At 41.4% G+C, this 18,207-nt stretch overlaps 2 protein-coding genes across 3 annotated transcripts in view; one reads left to right on the forward strand and one right to left on the reverse strand.

The window, feature by feature from the left end:
• Nucleotides 1-843: 843 nt before the first annotated feature.
• Nucleotides 844-15,895, reverse strand: nubp2 (nucleotide binding protein 2 (MinD homolog, E. coli)). Of its 2 annotated transcripts, none has more exons than XM_014158855.3 (7): nucleotides 15,785-15,895; nucleotides 14,451-14,584; nucleotides 3,465-3,663; nucleotides 3,074-3,231; nucleotides 2,716-2,826; nucleotides 2,413-2,482; nucleotides 844-1,194 (listed from the first exon to the last, which is right to left on the reverse strand). In XM_014158855.3, the coding sequence occupies exons 1-7, from the start codon at nucleotides 15,798-15,800 to the stop codon at nucleotides 1,055-1,057; spliced, it is 828 nt and encodes a 275-aa protein (XP_014014330.1). In that variant the 5' UTR covers nucleotides 15,801-15,895; the 3' UTR covers nucleotides 844-1,054. The 2 variants fall into 2 exon arrangements, with proteins under 2 accessions (XP_014014330.1, XP_014014333.1); XM_014158858.3 differs by having other exon boundaries at nucleotides 14,451-14,569; nucleotides 15,785-15,893.
• Nucleotides 8,363-18,207, forward strand: part of spsb3b (splA/ryanodine receptor domain and SOCS box containing 3b) — a 29,201-nt gene continuing 19,356 nt past the window's right edge. Inside the window, exon 1 of the mRNA XM_014158853.3 lies at nucleotides 8,363-8,887. Within this exon, the coding sequence (XP_014014328.1) occupies nucleotides 8,841-8,887 (47 nt within the window). The 5' untranslated portion in view covers nucleotides 8,363-8,840. The remainder of the gene's footprint in view (nucleotides 8,888-18,207) is intronic.

Here is an 18,207-nt window from a genome sequence, read left to right on the forward strand (position 1 = left end):
ACAACTGTACATTTCAAAGTGGCCTTTTATTGTCCCCTGTGTAATGATCATGCTGTTTAATCAGTTTCTTGATATGCCACACCTATCAGGTGGATGGATTATCTTGGCAAAGGAGAAATGCTCACTAACAAGGATGTAAACAAATTAGAAATAACCTTTTTGTGCTTTTGAAACATTTCTGGGATTTTTTTTTTCAGCTCATGAAACATGGGACCAACACTTTACATGTTGCGTTTATATTTCTGTCTAGTGTAATTAGAAATCCTTTAATGGATTGTTTTGGCTCTTTCTGTGATAAATTGTATGTTTGAATTCATGCTAGTTGCTGTAAAGCATCAGGAGACATTGTGCCATACTTCCCTAAATGATCAAAGATGCCCTTTTATTTAGAGGAAACACCAGAGCAACTGACCGTTTACATAAAACTAGCGGGTGGCTGTCCTTTTGCCTCTAACCCGAAGATCGGCTGTCAATTTCAGTTTACCGACAATCTTACATGTTGAATCGCTGCCGTTCATCAAAACCCAGAAGTTTATCACTAACAGACCTCCGTTACCCGCAGTTTCCAGCCATTCATCTTTCTGGTACGTTTCCTCATGAAGACAGAAACGCACTGGTATGCTCAAACATAGGATTTGGGTAATTAATTGGTGACTCGGCTGCTTAGAACAAAAAATTCGAATCATGTTAATTTAAGTTTGTCTATAGTGGAACAGAATTTAGTAATCGGATTTATGGCTGTCTAGACAGAGAATGTTCAGCTGTCCATTCGTTTACCATAACCTAAATGTCTGCTAGCAGCCAGGTAGTGGTGAAGCGGATTGCACTCAGTTCTGCTCTCAATTAAATATCAGCACACTTTATTAAAATTGTGAAGTATTACATGTGGGTACATTTCTGAAGCTTACATACCAGTAGTATATGACAAGATAGATACAATGTAAAAATGTCTTGTGCGGTTGTGCGTGCGATAATATATATATCAACATGATTTTACAAAGGCTAAATACTACGATACTGTATTGCTATTGAATATGCAATGGGATTTGAATGCTCAGGGATTCTGTATGCTTGTTAGGAGGGTCTGTGCAATGCTGTTGATGGCACTGAAGGTGGCACTGTCTGGGAATGTCTGGATGAAGTCTTTACCCTCCTCTATACTGGTAGTGAGCAGAGGGTCCAGGGGCACAGAGCCTGAAATGGGAAACACACACACACCATCTGAGGCCTTCGCAACCATTGAAAACAATATACACACACTGGCCTACTTTAGAAAACAACACACTACGGTGTCTTTTGAGGTCAAAACTTGAAAAGATCAAATGCTGTTAACATTACATGCAAAGGCTGTGTTCACGCAGGCAGCCCAATTCTGATCTTTTGCCAATAATTGGTCTTTTGACCAACCGGATCAGATCTTTTGCCAGTAACCGCGAAATATCAGAATTGTCTGCCTGTGGAAACGCAGCCATAGTCTACTACATACGTCTACCCCAGGGCTCTCCAACCCTCTTCCTGGAGAGCTCCAACCCCAGTTGTAACTAACCTGATTCAGCTTATCAACCAGCTAATTATTAGAATCAGGTGTGCTAGATTAGGGTTGGAGTGAAAACGTACAGGACGGTAGCTCTCCAGAAACAGGGTTGGAGACCCCTGGTCTACCCAGTAGTCTTCACACGGTCTACATTAGCCCATCAATGGCACACAGTTCTCTCAAAACCTCTCCATCCACAGCAGTGCTGTAGTTGGCTGGGAACAGTGCTGCAGCCTTAAATATGGCTTCTCACCGCTCTGGGCATTAGCTACATCAGCCGCTTCATTACTCACCGACTGGTTTCCACTCTTACAAAGCATATGGTCGTTGAGTGTTAATGGTGAAATGGTCATTAATATACCACTTAGATTGATCCCCTATCCCTTTGACTGAGATGTATCAGCTCTAACCCCCAAATCTTACAAGCACTCCACTGCAATGAAGACCAACCATTTTATCAGCGCAGCGCTGCTGTAAAATGCCTGCGACAAGCAGTTTCACAGGTCTGGAGTCGGTTGGGTTAGAGTGACATCTAGTGGCTGTTCAATGAAAGACACGTCATATCCCTAAAAGCCGATTCGGAGGCTCCGTACGGCGGGTGTGAAGAGCCACATTTTTTAACAATGCGAAGGGCTCCGTATAGCTCTGCATTGATATGATTGGTTGACGGTAGGTGGGGGCTGTACATCCTGTATAAACACAAACACACTTCCTTGACAGCTTCCTTCACATAAGCTCTGCGAAGTGCTAGATGTACGAATGCCCAGACTTCTGCAGAGGTCGCATCGCAGGAAACGCTGTACGGCCAATGCAGACGCCGGAATGACCATCAAAATAAAAAAAACACACATTTTTTTAAATTAAAATGTGTCTTTTACCCAAATATACTGATCCTGTCAACTTGGCCAGCTCCTCTCCTCCTCCCTTGGAGAAGATATTACTGCATTCCTGTCAGCAAACACATTATATTAGAATGGTCAGAACTGGCATATGCTGAGATTCTAATATGACAAAATAGTGACACTACACATTTGTAAATGACACCGCTTCAGACTGACGATTGTGTCCAGTGAAATAATGTACATGAAGCTAATCTAAAACTAACTGGAGACCTGTTTGCAACAAGCACTGTATTACAGCACAGATGGTGTGTGAGTGTCCATGCATATTGGAGTACTCACAGAGCAGTGTGGACACACGAATCCACTCATGTTCTCTACAATCCCCAGGATGCGCAAGCCTGTCTTCTTACAGAACGTGATCTCTCTCCTGACGTCCCCCGTCGATACTGCCTGCACAGAAAAACAGCATATCTAAGTACAATATAATGTCATTAATACAATGGATCAACCAGGGGGAGTACAAGTGCGCACTTCAGGAGAAGGGTCGATATTTATCAGAACAAAAGGTTTCCTGTTGCCAACATTTAAGACCCACCCTAGCGAAAGCTGCTTTGTTTCTCTTCTAGAGAGGAGGCTGATCACTGATAAAACGTAGAAAGCAGGAGTTGACAACTTCCAATCTTTCCTTGTGCTATACCTGCGGTGTAGTGATCAGAATGGCTCCGTCCACTTTGTGCTGCTTCTTCAGGTTTTCCAGGACGGCCAGGTGCTCGTCTGACGTCCCCGGGGGGGTGTCCACCAGGAGCACGTCCAGTTCCCCCCACGCCACGTCAGACACAAACTGGCCAATCAGAGCTGGGACGTGACCATACGGCAGGTGGTGGGGGAGAGAGAGCCAGAGAACGTGAGAGGATATTGATGAGAAACCACAGTCCCACCCAGTAAGCCCCTACACTCTTCATGTTGATCAAGTGGCGGTTTACTTCAAGCGTCTCAAAGGAGGAGTGCTGATCCTGTGATCTAAATTGTTTTTGTTACTGTAGAAGCTCCACCTTGGCCTCTAATAGTCCGAGGTAGACTGAGCATACCCGTTTTCTTTGGGCCCCTCCAGACAACTGCTTCGTCTGGGTCCTCCAGCAGGAAGCCTATGGACATGAGCGCCAGGCTCTTCTGGGCATCTGTGTAGACGGGCACCCAGCCCGAGTCACACTGGTGCACCTCTGGCTTGCCCACACTCAGCATGCGGGGGATACTGGGACCACACAGGTCCACGTCCAGGATCCCAACCTGATAGAGACAGACAGACAGACAGACAGACAGACAGACAGACAGACAGACCAGACAGACAGACCAGACAGACAGACCAGACAGACCAGACAGACAGACCAGACAGACCAGACAGACGTACGTGTGAACATATTTTATGAAAAGACCGATTTTCGGGATGTCTCATGGTCTGACAAACACCGCTCTAGCTCTGTCACCTTTCACTGCAGATGCAGAAGTGCAACATCGGCGGATGAGGTGGATTGAGACGCAGCCAATGCAAAATATATCTCTAGCTTAAACTGATACATTTTTAAAGGGGATTTTTGTATTATACAAATTTGATTTCCGCTGGGGCGCGGACATCGTCTCTAGGGGGATAATACAGAACATTAATAAACAAGAACAGAACATACATTTTAAAACATTACACATAGCCTACATATCAATACACACACACAAAATATTTAGGTCAAATAGGGGAGAGGTGTTGTGCCGTGAGATGTTGCTTTATATGTTGTTTTTCTTAACCAGGTCTGCTGTTCATTTGAGCAATATGAGATGCAAGGCTCTATATAATACTGTACGCTTTCTTGAATTTGTTCTGGGTTTGGGGACTGTGAAAAGACCCCCGGTGGCATGTCTGGTGGGGTAAGTGTGTAAGTTGACTATGTAAACAATTAGGAATTTTCAACACGTTTCATACAAAAATTAGAAGCAATGCAGTCACTCTCTCCTCAACTCTTAGTCAAGGGAGACTGGCATGCACAATATTTATATTAGCCCTCTAATTACAATGAAGAGCATGATGGCTTTGTTTAAATGCCAGTGGCAGGTCATTGGTAAAAATAAAAAAAGAGTAGAGGGCCTAGCAAGCTGCCCTGCGGTACACCACACCCTACATGTTTGACATTAGAGAGGCTTCCATTAAAGAAAACCCTCTGAGTTCTATTAGATAGATAACTCTGAAACAGCGATATGGCAGAGGCTGAAAAGCCATAAAACATAAGTTCTCAACAACAGGTTGTGGTCAATAATATCAAAGGCTGCACTTTAATCTAACAGTACAGCTCCCACAATCTTCTTATCAATTACTTTCAACCAATCATCAGTAATTTGTGTAAGTGCAGTACATGTTGAGTGCCCTTTTCTATAAGCATGCTGAAAGTCTGTTGTCAATTTGTTTACAGAGAATTAGCATTGTATAAGGTCAAAACAAATATTCTAACAGTTTGCTAAGAGCTGGCAGCAAGCTGATAGGTCTGCTGTTAGAACCAGTAAAAGCCGCTTTACCACTCTTGGGTAGCGGAATGACTTTGGGTTCCCTTCAGGCCTGAGGACAAACACCTTCCTCTAAACACAGATTAAAAACATGACAGATAGGAGTGACCATAGAGTCAGCTAGCATCCTCAGTAGCTTTCCATCTAAGTTGTCAATGCCAGGAAGTCGTTCATTATTGATCGATAACAATTTTTCTGCCTCTCCCACACTAACTTTACAAAATTCAAACCTACAATGCTTTTATTTTATGCATGAATATGATGACTCACTGACTGTTAATTGTTGGCATTTCCTGCCTAAGTTTGCCCACCTTGCCAATTAAGTAATCGTTAAAATAATTGGCAACATCAAATGGTTTTGTGATGAATAAGCCATCTGAGTTGAATTTGTCTTTCTGTCCATAATTTAATTTAAAGTATTTTTTTCTCTCATCATTCTTTATATAATTGATCTTGGCTTCATTATACTGTTTTCTTTTTGTTGAGTTTCTGCAGTAAGTCAGATGTGCAGCCAGACATATTAGCCACTCCTTTTTTCCCCATCTCTCTCAAACATAGTTTTTCAATTCCTCATCAATCGATGGAGCCTTAACAGTTCTAAGAATCTGTTTCTTTAGAGGTGCATGTTTATCAACAACTGGAAGAAGCAATTTCATATGGATATATCCACTATACTATGATCACAGCATCCAATGGATACGGTTACAGCTTTAGAACAAAGTTCAACAGTATTAGTAAAACTGATCAATACATGTGGATGTTGTTTTCCTGTAGTGGTTGTAAACACCCCGGTAGGTTGATAATAAACTGAACCAGATTACAGGCACTAGTTACAGTGAGAAGCTTCCTCTTGAGCGGACAGCTTGGGGACCTGAATATTCAGGTCCCCAAGAAAGTAGACCTCTCTGTTTACATCCCATACCACATTAAGCATTTCACACACATTATTAAGATACTGACTGTTAACACTTGGTGGCCTATAGCAACACCCCAAAATAATAGGCTTTAGATAAGGCGGGTAAACCTGCAACCACAGCACTTCAATAACACTTGACATGAGATCTTCTCTAAGCATTACAGGGATATGGCTCTGAATATACAGTACCAAATCAAAAGTATGGACACACCTACTCATTCTAGGGTTTTTCTTTATTTTGTACTATTTTCTACATTGTAGAATAATAGTGAAGACATCAAAACCATGAAATAACACATACGGAATCATGTAGTAACCAAAAAAGTATTAAACAAATCAAAATATATTTGATATTCTTCAAAGTAGCCACCCTTTGCCTTGATGACAGCTTTGCACACTCTTGGCATTCTCTTAACCAGCTTTAAGAGGACTGGTTTTCCAACAGTCTTGAAGGAGTTCCCACATATGCTGAGCACTTGTTGGCTGCTTTTCCTTCACTCTGCAGTCCAACTCATCCCAAACAATCTCAATTGGGTTGAGGTTGGGTGATTGTGGAGGCCACGTCATCTGATGGTCAAATAGTCCTTACACAGCCTGGAGGTGTGTTTTTGGTCATTGTCCTGTTGGAAAAACAAATGATAGCCTCGCTAAGCCCAAACCAGATGGGATGGCGTATCGCTACAGAATGCTGTGGTAGCCATGCTGGTTAAGTGTGCCTTGAATTCTAAATAAATCACTGACTGTGTCACCAGCAAAGCACCATCACACCTCCTCCATGCTTCACGGTGGGAACCACACATGCAGAGCTCATCCGTTCACCTACTCTGCGTCTCACAAAGACACGGCAGTTGGAACCAAAAATCTTACAATTTGACTCATCAGACCAAAGGACAGATTTCCACCGGTCTAACGTCCATTGCTTGTGTTTCTTGGCCCAAGCAAGTCTCTTCTTCTTATTGGTGTCCTTTAGTAGTGGTTTCTTTGCAGCAATTCAACCATGAAGGCCTGATTCACGCTCAATGGTTTTTGTGAATGCACTTGACGAAACATTCGAAGTTCTTGAAATTTTCCAGATTGACTGACCTTCATGTCTTAAAGTAATGATGGACTGTCATTTCTCTTTGCTTATTTGAGCTGTTCTTGCCATAATATGGACTTGGTCTTTTACCAAATAGGGCTATCTTCTGTATACCATCCCTACCTTGACACAACACAACACAACTGATTGGCTCAAACGCATTAAAGAAGGAAAGAAATTCCACAAATTAACTTTTAACAAGGCACACCTGTTAATTGAAATGCCTTCGAGCTGACTGCCCCGTGAAGCTGGTTGAGAGAATGCCAAGAGTGTGCAAAGCTGTCATCAAGGCAAAGGGTGGCTACTTTGAAGAATCTAAAATATATTTTGATTTGTTTAACACTTTTTTGGTTTTGATGTCTTCAATATTATTCTACAAAACCCTGGAATGAGTAGGTGTGGCCAAACTTTTGACTCATACTGTGTCTATAACACCTCCCATAAGCATTTCTGTATATTCTACAGCTGTTATGTCCTTTTATTGCTACTACTGTATCAAAGGAATTATCCAAGTGAGTCTCAGAAATGGCTAATATATGCATGTTATCTGATGTTAGAAATAAGTTTCATGAAATCAATCACTTGCTACGGCTACATACAATATATATACAAAAGTATGTGGACACCCCTCCAAAATAGTGGAAAGCCTTCCCAGAAAAGTGAAGGCTGCTATAGCAGCAAAGGGAGAACCAACAGCATAGTAATGCCCATGATTTTGTCATGAGATGTTTGACGAGCAGGTCATGTACTGTATATTAATATGGGCTATTTTCAGCCCTTTCCTTCTCAGAGATAGACATAATATCGAAAAGAACAAAGCAAGATAAAAATATATATAATTCAGCAGTCCATTAATCAGTTGGTGTGTGTGTGTGTCCTTCCAATCTCATTACATTTAGCCAGCAACTGCTACCTCAGTTTATGCTGCAGACCAATCAGTTCCCTCTCTAACTCTGCCCACCAAACTCACCATCATCCTTGGGCAAGTGCTGGCTGCATCTTCTTGATACATTCTTTTTATTTTTTAACATTAGTCATTTAGCAAGTGTTCTTATCCAGAGGGACTTACAGGAGCAATTAGGGTTAATTAAGAGGGTTAACTTTTGGTTACTGGCCCAACGCTCTTAACCGCTAGTCTACAGTACCTGCCCCCTTAATGGCATCACTGCTAAAAAGTAATATTTACTGTCAAGTTCCAGGAAAAGCTTTTCTAGCCCTCATTCTTGACTATGCAATTATAGGCCTACTATACACCCAGCTACCAAGCAGACTGAGGCCAGTAAAAGAGGAAATTGTCATTTGAATGTTTGTCATTTGAATGTTTGACCCACCCTTAAAGCCCGGATCTGCGTTTGCTTTTCACAACAAAAGCCGCCCACTGAGAGTTCTGCTTTTTTTGGAATGAAAACATGGGGGTTTTCTGAGCAATCTTTCAAATTATTAGGACATGTAAACATTAGTCATTTAGCAAGTGTTCTTATCCAGAGGGACTTACAGGAGCAATTAGGGTTAATTAAGAGGGTTAACTTTTGGTTACTGGCCCAACGCTCTTAACCGCTAGTCTACAGTACCTGCCCCCTTAATGGCATCACTGCTAAAAAGTAATATTTACTGTCAAGTTCCAGGAAAAGCTTTTCTAGCCCTCATTCTTGACTATGCAATTATAGGCCTACTATACACCCAGCTACCAAGCAGACTGAGGCCAGTAAAAGAGGAAATTGTCATTTGAATGTTTGTCATTTGAATGTTTGACCCACCCTTAAAGCCCGGATCTGCGTTTGCTTTTCACAACAAAAGCCGCCCACTGAGAGTTCTGCTTTTTTTGGAATGAAAACATGGGGGTTTTCTGAGCAATCTTTCAAATTATTAGGACATGTAAACAGCTTAAAATCGGCATTCCAGCGGTGTAATTGATCTGCGCATATGCCAGAACCGGGTAGCGCGAGTGAAGTGATTGCGGAAAACTGCAAGTATGCATCTCTAGTTCACATAAAAACGTTATATGTCTGAACTCCGAATCAAATAGTTTACGCAAAAACAGCACGGTCACTGTGGTAGAATGTTTATTTTGATTGACGATTTTCTGCATTTATCAAAGTCCCATCAGTAGTCTGATTTCAGATATGTCCATGTAAACACGATTATTAGGGAAATCGTTCCTCTTGCAAAGCATGTAAACATTTTAAACAAACTATTATATTAAGCTGACTATCCACAATAACCGCATTATTGTGTGTATGTAACAGTGCTCATTGTAGATGAAGGGGTGGAGACAGGGTAAAAATGATTTTTAAGTCTTGAGACATGGATTGTGTATGTGTGCCATTCAGAGGGTGAATGGGCAAGACAAGAAATGTAAGTGCCTTTGAACGGGGTATGGTAGTAGGTGCAAGGCGCACCAGTTTGAGTGTCAAGAACTGCAACGTTGCAGGGTTTTTCATGCTCAACAAATTCCTGTGTGTATCAAGAATGGTCCACCACCCTAAAGAATCCAGCCTTGACACAACTGTGAAAAGCATTGGAGCCAACATGGGCCAGCATCCCTGTGGAACGCTTTCGACACCTTGTAGAATCCATGTCCCGACAAATGGAGGTTGTTCTGGGGGCAAAAGGAGGTGCAACTCAATATTAGGAAGGTGTTCCTAATGTTTTGTACACTCAGTGTAAATACAGTTGAAGTCGGAAGTTTACATACACTTAGGTTGGAGTCATTAAAACTTGTTTTTCAACCACTCCACAAATTTCTTGTTAACCTCTATGGGCTAGGTGGGACGCTTGCGTCCCACCTGCGTAACAGCCACTGCCAGCCTGTGGCGCGATTTTCAAAACCTTAAAAATCCTATTACTTCAATTTCTCAAACATATGACTATTTTACAGCCATTTAAAGACAAGACTCTCGTTAATCTAACCACACTGTCCGATTTCAAAAAGGCTTTACAACGAAAGCAAAACATTAGATTATGTCAGCAGAGTACCAAGCCAGAAATAATCAGACACCCATTTTTCAAGCCAGCATATAATGTCACCAAAACCCAGAAGACAGCTAAATGCAGCACTCACCTTTGATGATCTTCATCAGATGACAACCCTAGGACATTATGTTATACAATACATGCATGTTTTGTTCAATCAAGTTCATATTTATATCAAAAACCAGCTTTTTACATTAGCATGTGACGTTCAGAACTAGCATACCCCCCGCAAACTTCCGGGGAATTCGCTAACATTTTACTAAATTACTCACGATATACGTTCACAAAAAGCATAACAATTATTTTAAGAATTATAGATACAGACCTCCTCTATGCACTCGATATGTCCGATTTTAAAATAGCTTTTTGGTGAAAGCACATTTTGCAATATTCTAAGTACATAGCCCAGGCATCACGGGCTCGCTATTTAGACACCCGGCAAGTTTAGCACTCACCATAATCATATTTACTATTATAAAAGTTTGATTAACTTTTGTTGTCTTCGTCAGAATGCACACCCAGGACTGCTACTTCAATAACAAATGTTGGTTTGGTCCAAAATAATCCATCGTTATATCCGAATAGCGGCGTTTTGTTCGTGCGTTCCAGACACTATCCGAAATAGTAAAGAAGTGTCGCGCGCATGGCGCAATTCGTGACAATAAAATTCTAAATATTCCATTACCGTACTTCGAAGCATGTCAACCGCTGTTTAAAATCAATTTTTACGACATTTTTCTCGTAGAAAAGCGATAATATTCCGACAGGGAATCTCCTTTTCGGCAAACAGAGGAAAAAATCCCAAAGGCGGGGGCGGTCGGGGTCACGCGCATAAGCCCAGTGTCCCTTGATCGGCCACTTGAGAAAGGCGATAATGTGTTTCAGCCTGGGGCTGGAATGACGACATTCTGTTTTTTCCCGGGCTCTGAGCGCCTATGGACGACGTGGGAAGTGTCTTGTTAGAGCAGAGATCCTTAGTAAATGATAGAGATGGAAAAGAAGTTCAAGAAATGGTCAGACAGGCCACTTCCTGTAAAGGAATCTCTCAGGTTTTGACCTGCCATTTGAGTTCTGTTATACTCACAGACACCATTCAAACAGTTTTAGAAAATGTAGGGTGTTTTCTATCCATATGTAATAAGTATATGCATATTCTAGTTACTGGGTAGGAGTGGTAACCAGATTAAATCGGGTATGTTTTTTATCCAGCCGTGTCAATACTGCCCCCTAGCCCTAACAGGTTAACAAAACAAAATAGTTTTGGCAAGTCAGTTAGGACATCTACTTTGTGCATGACAAGTCATTTTTCCAACAATTATTTCCAGAGATTATTTAATTTATAATTCACGGTATCACAATTCCGGTGGGTCAGAAGTTTACATACACTAAGTTGACTGTGCCTTTAAACAGCTTGGAAAATTCCAGAAAATTATGTCATGGCTTTAGAAGCTTCTGATAGGCTAATTGACATAATTTGAGTCAATTGGAGGTGTACCTGTGAATGTATTTCAAGACCTACCTTCAAACTCAGTGCCTCTTTGCTTGACATCATGGGAAAATCCAAATAAATCAGCCAAGACCTCAGAAAAATAATTGTAGACCTCCACAAGTCTGGTTCATCCTTGGGAGGAATTTCCAAACGCCTGAAGGTACCACGCTCATCTGTACAAACAACAGTACGCAAGTATAAACTCCATGGGACCATGCAGCCGTCATACCGCTCAGGAAGGAGACACGTTCTGTCTCCTAGAGATGAACGTACTTTGGTGCGAAAAGTGCAAATCAATCCCAGAACAATAGCAAAGGACCTTGTGAAGATGCTGGAGGAAACAGGTACAAAAGTATATATATCCACAGTAAAACAAGTCCTATATTGACATAACCTCAAAGGCTGCTCAGCACTGCTCCAAATCCGCCATAAAAAAGTCCGACTACGGTTTGCAACTGCACATGGGGACAAAGATCGTACTTTTTGGAGAAATGTCCTCTGGTCTGATGAAATAAAAATAGACCATTATGGCCATAATGACCATCGTTATGTTTGGGGAAAAAGGGGGAAGCTTGCAAGCCAAAGAACACCATCCCAACCATGAAGCACGGGGGTGGCAGCATCATGTTGTGGGGGTGCTTTGCTGCAGGAGGGACTGGTGCACTTCACAAAATAGATGCCATCATGAGGTAGGAAAATATGTGGATATATTGAAGTAACATCTCAAGACATCAGTCAGGAAGTGAAAGCTTGGTCGCAAATGAGTCTTCCAAATGGACAATGACCCCCTAGCATACTTCCAAAGTTGTGGCAAAATGGCTTAAGGACAACAAAGTCAAGGTATTGGAGCGGCCATCACAAAGCCCTGACCTCAATCTCATAGAAGATTTGTGGGCAGAACTGAAAAAGTGTTTGTGAGCAAGGAGGCCTACAAACCTGACTCAGTTACACCAGCTCTGTCAGGAGGATTGGGCCAAAATTCACCCAACCTATTGTGGGAAGCTTGTGGAAGGCTACCCGAAACGTTTGACCCAAGTTAAACAATTTAAAAGGCAATGCTACTAAATACTAATTGAGTGCATGTAAACTTCTGACCCACTGGGAATGTGATGAAAGAAATAAAAGCTTAAATAAATCATTCTCTCTACTGACAATCCACATTCTTAAAATAAAGTGGTGATCTAACTGACCTAAGACAGGGAATTTTTACTAGGATTAAATGCATTTGGCTAAGGTGTATGTAAACTTCCGACTTCAACTGTACCTCATGAACTTAGTTCAACTGCTATACACTATAAGAATTTAAAGTAAGCTTGTTTTACTCCAATGTTTATAAACAACGTAAATGTAAACAAACACTGTATAGCGTCAAAACATGGTTAAAACTATAATTTTGATATCATGGATGGTCAGTCATTGCATCCATAGCTCGGTCTATGAATTTGAGAGCGGTTACATTTCTCCATCCCCATCCATTAACTTTTCAGCAAAACGGGTGGAGAGAATGCTTTTATTGTTTAAGTTGAGGCTTCTAGCTAGTATTATACATTTTTACGATATAGCCAATTTTGACTTTGTGGCTGTGGTAACAATCCTCTAGCTGCTACTACTGCCGGCAGACTCAGCAGACACAGACAGCAGACCCAGCCAACACGCACTGACAAGTGACAAAGTCACAAATAAAATGGCAAACGTTCTCCTGTTCAGAGCCGTGTTGACAGTGTTGCCTTTATATTCAAGTTAGCCTGCTAGCTACTTGCTATCTAACGTTAGTTGCTAACATTTGTGTGATCGACAATGTAGCTATAAGCAAACATTTGCTAGCTAGCTTGCTCTTGTATTCAGACTGTTTTGTACTTACTATGAAGGAGTCTACTCTAGCTAGCTACATTGTCTAAAAGGCATAAACCTCATGAGATGCCCTAATGCTTTGTTTCAACTAATGTTAGCTAGCTAGCTAAAGCTAGATGTACAGATTGTTGACATGACAGTAAGGATGGTTTGTTGTACCCCATTCAGTAGGTACGAATTGTTTTAGCACCTATTGACTATAGTATCTTCTGAGCGGGGAAGTTTTAGCCCCAACCCTTGTCCTAAACATTAAACACATATCGCTTGCGGTACGGTTTTGGAAACATAAGGAACGTATCTTTCATATCAGCGAGAATTAATAATAGAAAAGGTTAAATTACTACGCACCTTTAAAGGGTTAGGGTTCCCACATGGCCATATTTCTGTGTATATTTACAGACAACAGATGGAAGACTACCTGTGCTAATTATCTATCTGCGTCTCTGAACACCTGTGTGTAAACAGAAGACGGACGCCACAAACATGTTGTCACTGAAAAATCCTGTTGGCTGCAACTGTGCTAAAACTGGTTCAAAGTCTGTACCGTAAGTGTGTATTTTGCATTTGTGCAATGGTTTTTATGTAATATGAAAGTAGAGGTATTTATGTTTCTAGAACCGTACCGCAATTGAGAATCGATTCACGTTTAGATGGAGTATTTGGAGTGTTTTGGAACATGTGGATGTCCTTGGACTATAAGGAGTAATGTTTGGCCCCTTTAGTCCATTATTGGGCTAGGTTTGTTGATGATAATGCTAGCTAGCTAGGTGGTTGGCAGGTAACGTTAGATAGCTAGCAGGCTAACTTGATTATAAAGGCAACACTGACCTGTACAGGAGAACGTTGGCCATTTATTTGTGACTGTCACTTGTCAGTGCGTGTTGGCTGTGTCTGCTGTGTTTGAGTCTGGCAGCAGTAGTAGCAGCTAGAGACCTTCCGCTTCCAGAGCGAGGCACAACAAACGTTGTTTGAGTTGGTGGGATTTTGCGCAGACACATTCTTCCAGCGGCTATGGCTGGGCCAAATCCCCAAGTTTACGTGCAAAACAATTTTCTCTCTTCTGTTGTGAAAAGCAACTGCGCATCTGGGTGTTAGCTTAACAGAATGGAGCTGTGTTGACACATCAAAAATGTCCATTTCATACAAAGACCCTGATGACGTGTGATGATTCACACACAGAACACAAACAGACACAATGATATGAATGTGATGGCTCCCACCTTCTTGCCTGCGTGTCTTAGGGCCAGGGCTAGCTCTGTGGTGAGGGTGCTCTTGCCCACCCCTCCTTTTCCAGACAGGATCAACACCACATGTTGGACCTGGGCCAAGTTCCCACCTTCTGCAGAGAAACAAGCTAGTAAAATATATGGACATGAATGCATGAACAAATACACAGAGAGGGTATGTTCAAGTCCTATTACTGTGAAAGCAGGTTATCACTCCATTTAGATATGGACATATGACATTTACTAATTATATCCATTAAATCTCTCATTACTGTGTGTTCACTGACACTGAAAGATTCTAAGGACCAAGTCACGTTTTATCATTGACCCTGGCCTGAGGCAACTGTTCAAGTTTATACGCAGGTTGACGTTTATTGTCATGAGTCTTGTCCTGGAGGCAGAACTGAGCGATTTCCCCTTCGCTACATAGGCCAGCTGTTGCCTGGACACCCGACATTGAAATCTGAACGCACTACCAGCATATTGAAAAGTTTGTAGGTATACTTTCATGTGAATATATTGTATCACATTCCTACCGCCAAAAGGAACAACCAGTAAAGTACATTAAAATATCATTTTATTCAACATTCTGTCTTGTAGAGGTCGTGAGAGGAAACTTTTCTGATTCAAACGCCTATTTCTGCCCAACGTATAATTCCATACAATTCAACATTAGGTTTCCAGGCAAAGCCGGCTGCAAAGTCAAAAATGTGTTATTAAAAAAGTTCATGAAAACTAAAATGTTTTCTAGTCTTCATTTGAGGTTAGGGTTAACAGTGTCGTTTGGGTTCCATTTAAAATCAGATGTTTAGACTTTGTGGCTGTGCCAGCTAGTGATCACTCTGCATTAATGCCTCCAGAACAAGATTTATGACGAAAAACGCTAACCTGCACTGTTTAACTAGTCAAGTGAAAGTATTGCTTTGCCAGATAACGAATTGCACCATTAGCCTAGCAAAAGTTCGACTTGAAGGTAACTAACTAGCTAACAGTAGCTACTGAACTTCAAGTCGAGTTTTGGCTAAGCACCGCCACTAGCCTTGCACATGACAGCTTCTCGAGCACATTATCCCACTTCCTATAAAGTCAAAAATATAAAATTATAATTACGTAATATGTTTACATATTACGGTATCTAGCTAGCTACCGAACATATTAGAGCTAGTTGTTAGCTAATTATCTAGATGGCTAACGTTAGCAATGTGAAAACATGTGACAGTTTCTCGTTCTGACAAAGGACAAGCTCATAATAGAAAGATGCCTTATTTTCAAATAAGGAAGCTATTTACACATGCATATTAACTGGCAGCGTAATATTGTTTTCATACCATTGTTTTGTTCCATATTTGCTTTATATATCACTTTTTTGTCGTTGTACTGTTGTTGGAGTGTTCCGTATACTTCCGCACCTCACGTCACATGAGCACCAAATATCCAATGGAACGAATGGGCTTGAGTGTTGCGCTCGCCTCCAAAAATAAACAACCAATCAGTTGCCTTTGCGTTAAATCTGTTATATGCGCAAGCGATGCGTTTTAAGGTTCAGGGCTCTTAACAAAACCCCTGGATTGAAGATACCTTTTCGTGAATAGATGCTAGAGTTAGCTAGCGTCTATGAATAGGCTAGTCCTTGATCATGACTCTCAGTTCCATTACATTATGCAGTGCATTCGGAAAGTATTCAGACACCTTCCCTTGTTCCACATTTTGTTACGTTACAGCCGTAAATAAAACATTTTCCTCATCAATCTACACACAATACCCCATAATGACAAAGCAAAAAACAGGTTTTAGATTTTTAAATACCTTATTTACATAAGTATTCAGACTCTTTGCTATGATACTCGAAATTGAGTTCAGGTGCTTCTTGTTTCCATTGATTATCCTTGAAACGTTTTTACAACTTGATTAGAGTCCACCTGTGGTCAATTCAATTGATTGGACATGATTTGGAAAGGCACACACCTGTCTATATAAGGTCCCACAGTTGACAGTACATGTCAGAGCAAAAACTAAGCCATGAGGTTGAAGGAATTGTCCGTAGTGCGCCGAGACAGGATTGTATCGAAGCACAAATCTGGGGAAGGGTACTGAATCATGTCTGCAGCAATGAAGGTCCCCAAGAACACAGTGGCCTCCATCATTCTTCAATGGAAGAAGTTTGGAACCACCAAGACTCTTCCTAGAGCTGGCCGCCCTGCAAAACTGAGCAGGGCCCTGGTCAGGGAGGTGACCAAGAACCCGATGGTTCCTCTGTGGAGATGGGAGAACCTTCCAGAAGGACAACAATTTCTGCAGCACTCCACCAATCAGGCCTTTATAATAGAGTGGCCAGATGGAAACCACTCCTCACTAAAATGCATATGACAGCCCGCTTGGTTTTTGCCAAAAGGCACCTAAAGGACTCTGACCATGAGAAACAAGATTCTCTGGTCTGATGAAACCAAGATTGAACTCTATGGCCTGAATGCCAAGCATCACGTCTGGAGAAATCCTGCCACCATCCCTACGGTGAAGCATGGTGGTGGCAGCATCATGAAGTGGGGATGTTTTTCAGCGGCAGGGACTGGGAGACTAGTCGAGGGAAAGATGAACGGAGCAAAGTACAGAGAGATCCTTGATGAAAACCTGCTTCAGAGCGCTCAGGACCTCAGACTGGGGCAAAGGTTTACTTTCCAACAGGACAACGATCCTAAGCACACAGCCAAGACAATGAAGGAGTGGCTTTGGGACAAGTCTCTGAATGTTCTTGAGTGGCCCAGCCAGAGCCCGGACTTGAACCTGATCAAACATCACTGGAGAGAGCTTAAAATAGCTGTGCAGCAACGCTCCCCATCCAACCGGACAGAGCTTGAAAGGATCTGTAGAGAAGAATGGGAGGAACTCCCCAAATACAGGTTTGCCAAGCTTGTAACATCATACCCAGACTTGAGGCTGTAATCACTGCCAAAGGTGCTTCAACAAAGTACTGAATAAAGGGTCTGAATACTTATGTAAATGTGATATTTTCGGGGTATTGTGTGTAGATTGATGGGAGAAAAAATGGTGTAATCAATTTTCGAATGAGGCTGTAATGTAACAAAAAGTCTTGGTCTGAATACTTTCCGAATGCACTATACAGTTGAAGTGGGAAGTTTACATACACCTTAGCCAACAACATTTAAACTCATTTTTTCACAATTCTTGACATTTAATCCTACTAACAATTCCCTGTCTTAGGTCAGTTAGGATTACTACTTTATTTTAAGAATGTGAAATGTCAGAATAATAGTAGAGAATGATTTATTTCAGCTTTTATTTCTTTCATCACATTCCCAGTGGGTCAGAAGTTTACATATACTGCATGTTTTGTTCATTAGCATGTGATGTTCAGAACTAGCATTCCCACCCAAAACTTCCGGTGAATTTACTAAATTACTCATCATAAACGTTGACAAAATACATAATTATTTTAAGAATTATAGATACAGAACTCCTTTATGCAACCGCTATGCCAGATTTTAAAATAGCTTTTTGGCGAAAGCACATTTTGCAATATTCTGAGTACATAGCTCAGCCATCACAAGCTAGCTTTTCAGACACCCGCCAACTTCAGGGCTCACTAAACTCAGAATTACTATTAGAAAAATGGTATTACCTTTGCTGTTCTTCGTCAGAATGCACTCCCAGGACTTCTACTTCAACAACAAATGTTGTTTTTGTTCCAAATAATCCATAGTTGTATCCAAATACCTCAGTTTTGTTCGTGCGT

Source organism: Salmo salar, chromosome 19 (assembly GCF_965601325.2).
Source record: "Salmo salar chromosome 19, fSalSal1, whole genome shotgun sequence".
In the NCBI taxonomy this organism is placed as follows: domain Eukaryota; kingdom Metazoa; phylum Chordata; class Actinopteri; order Salmoniformes; family Salmonidae; genus Salmo; species Salmo salar.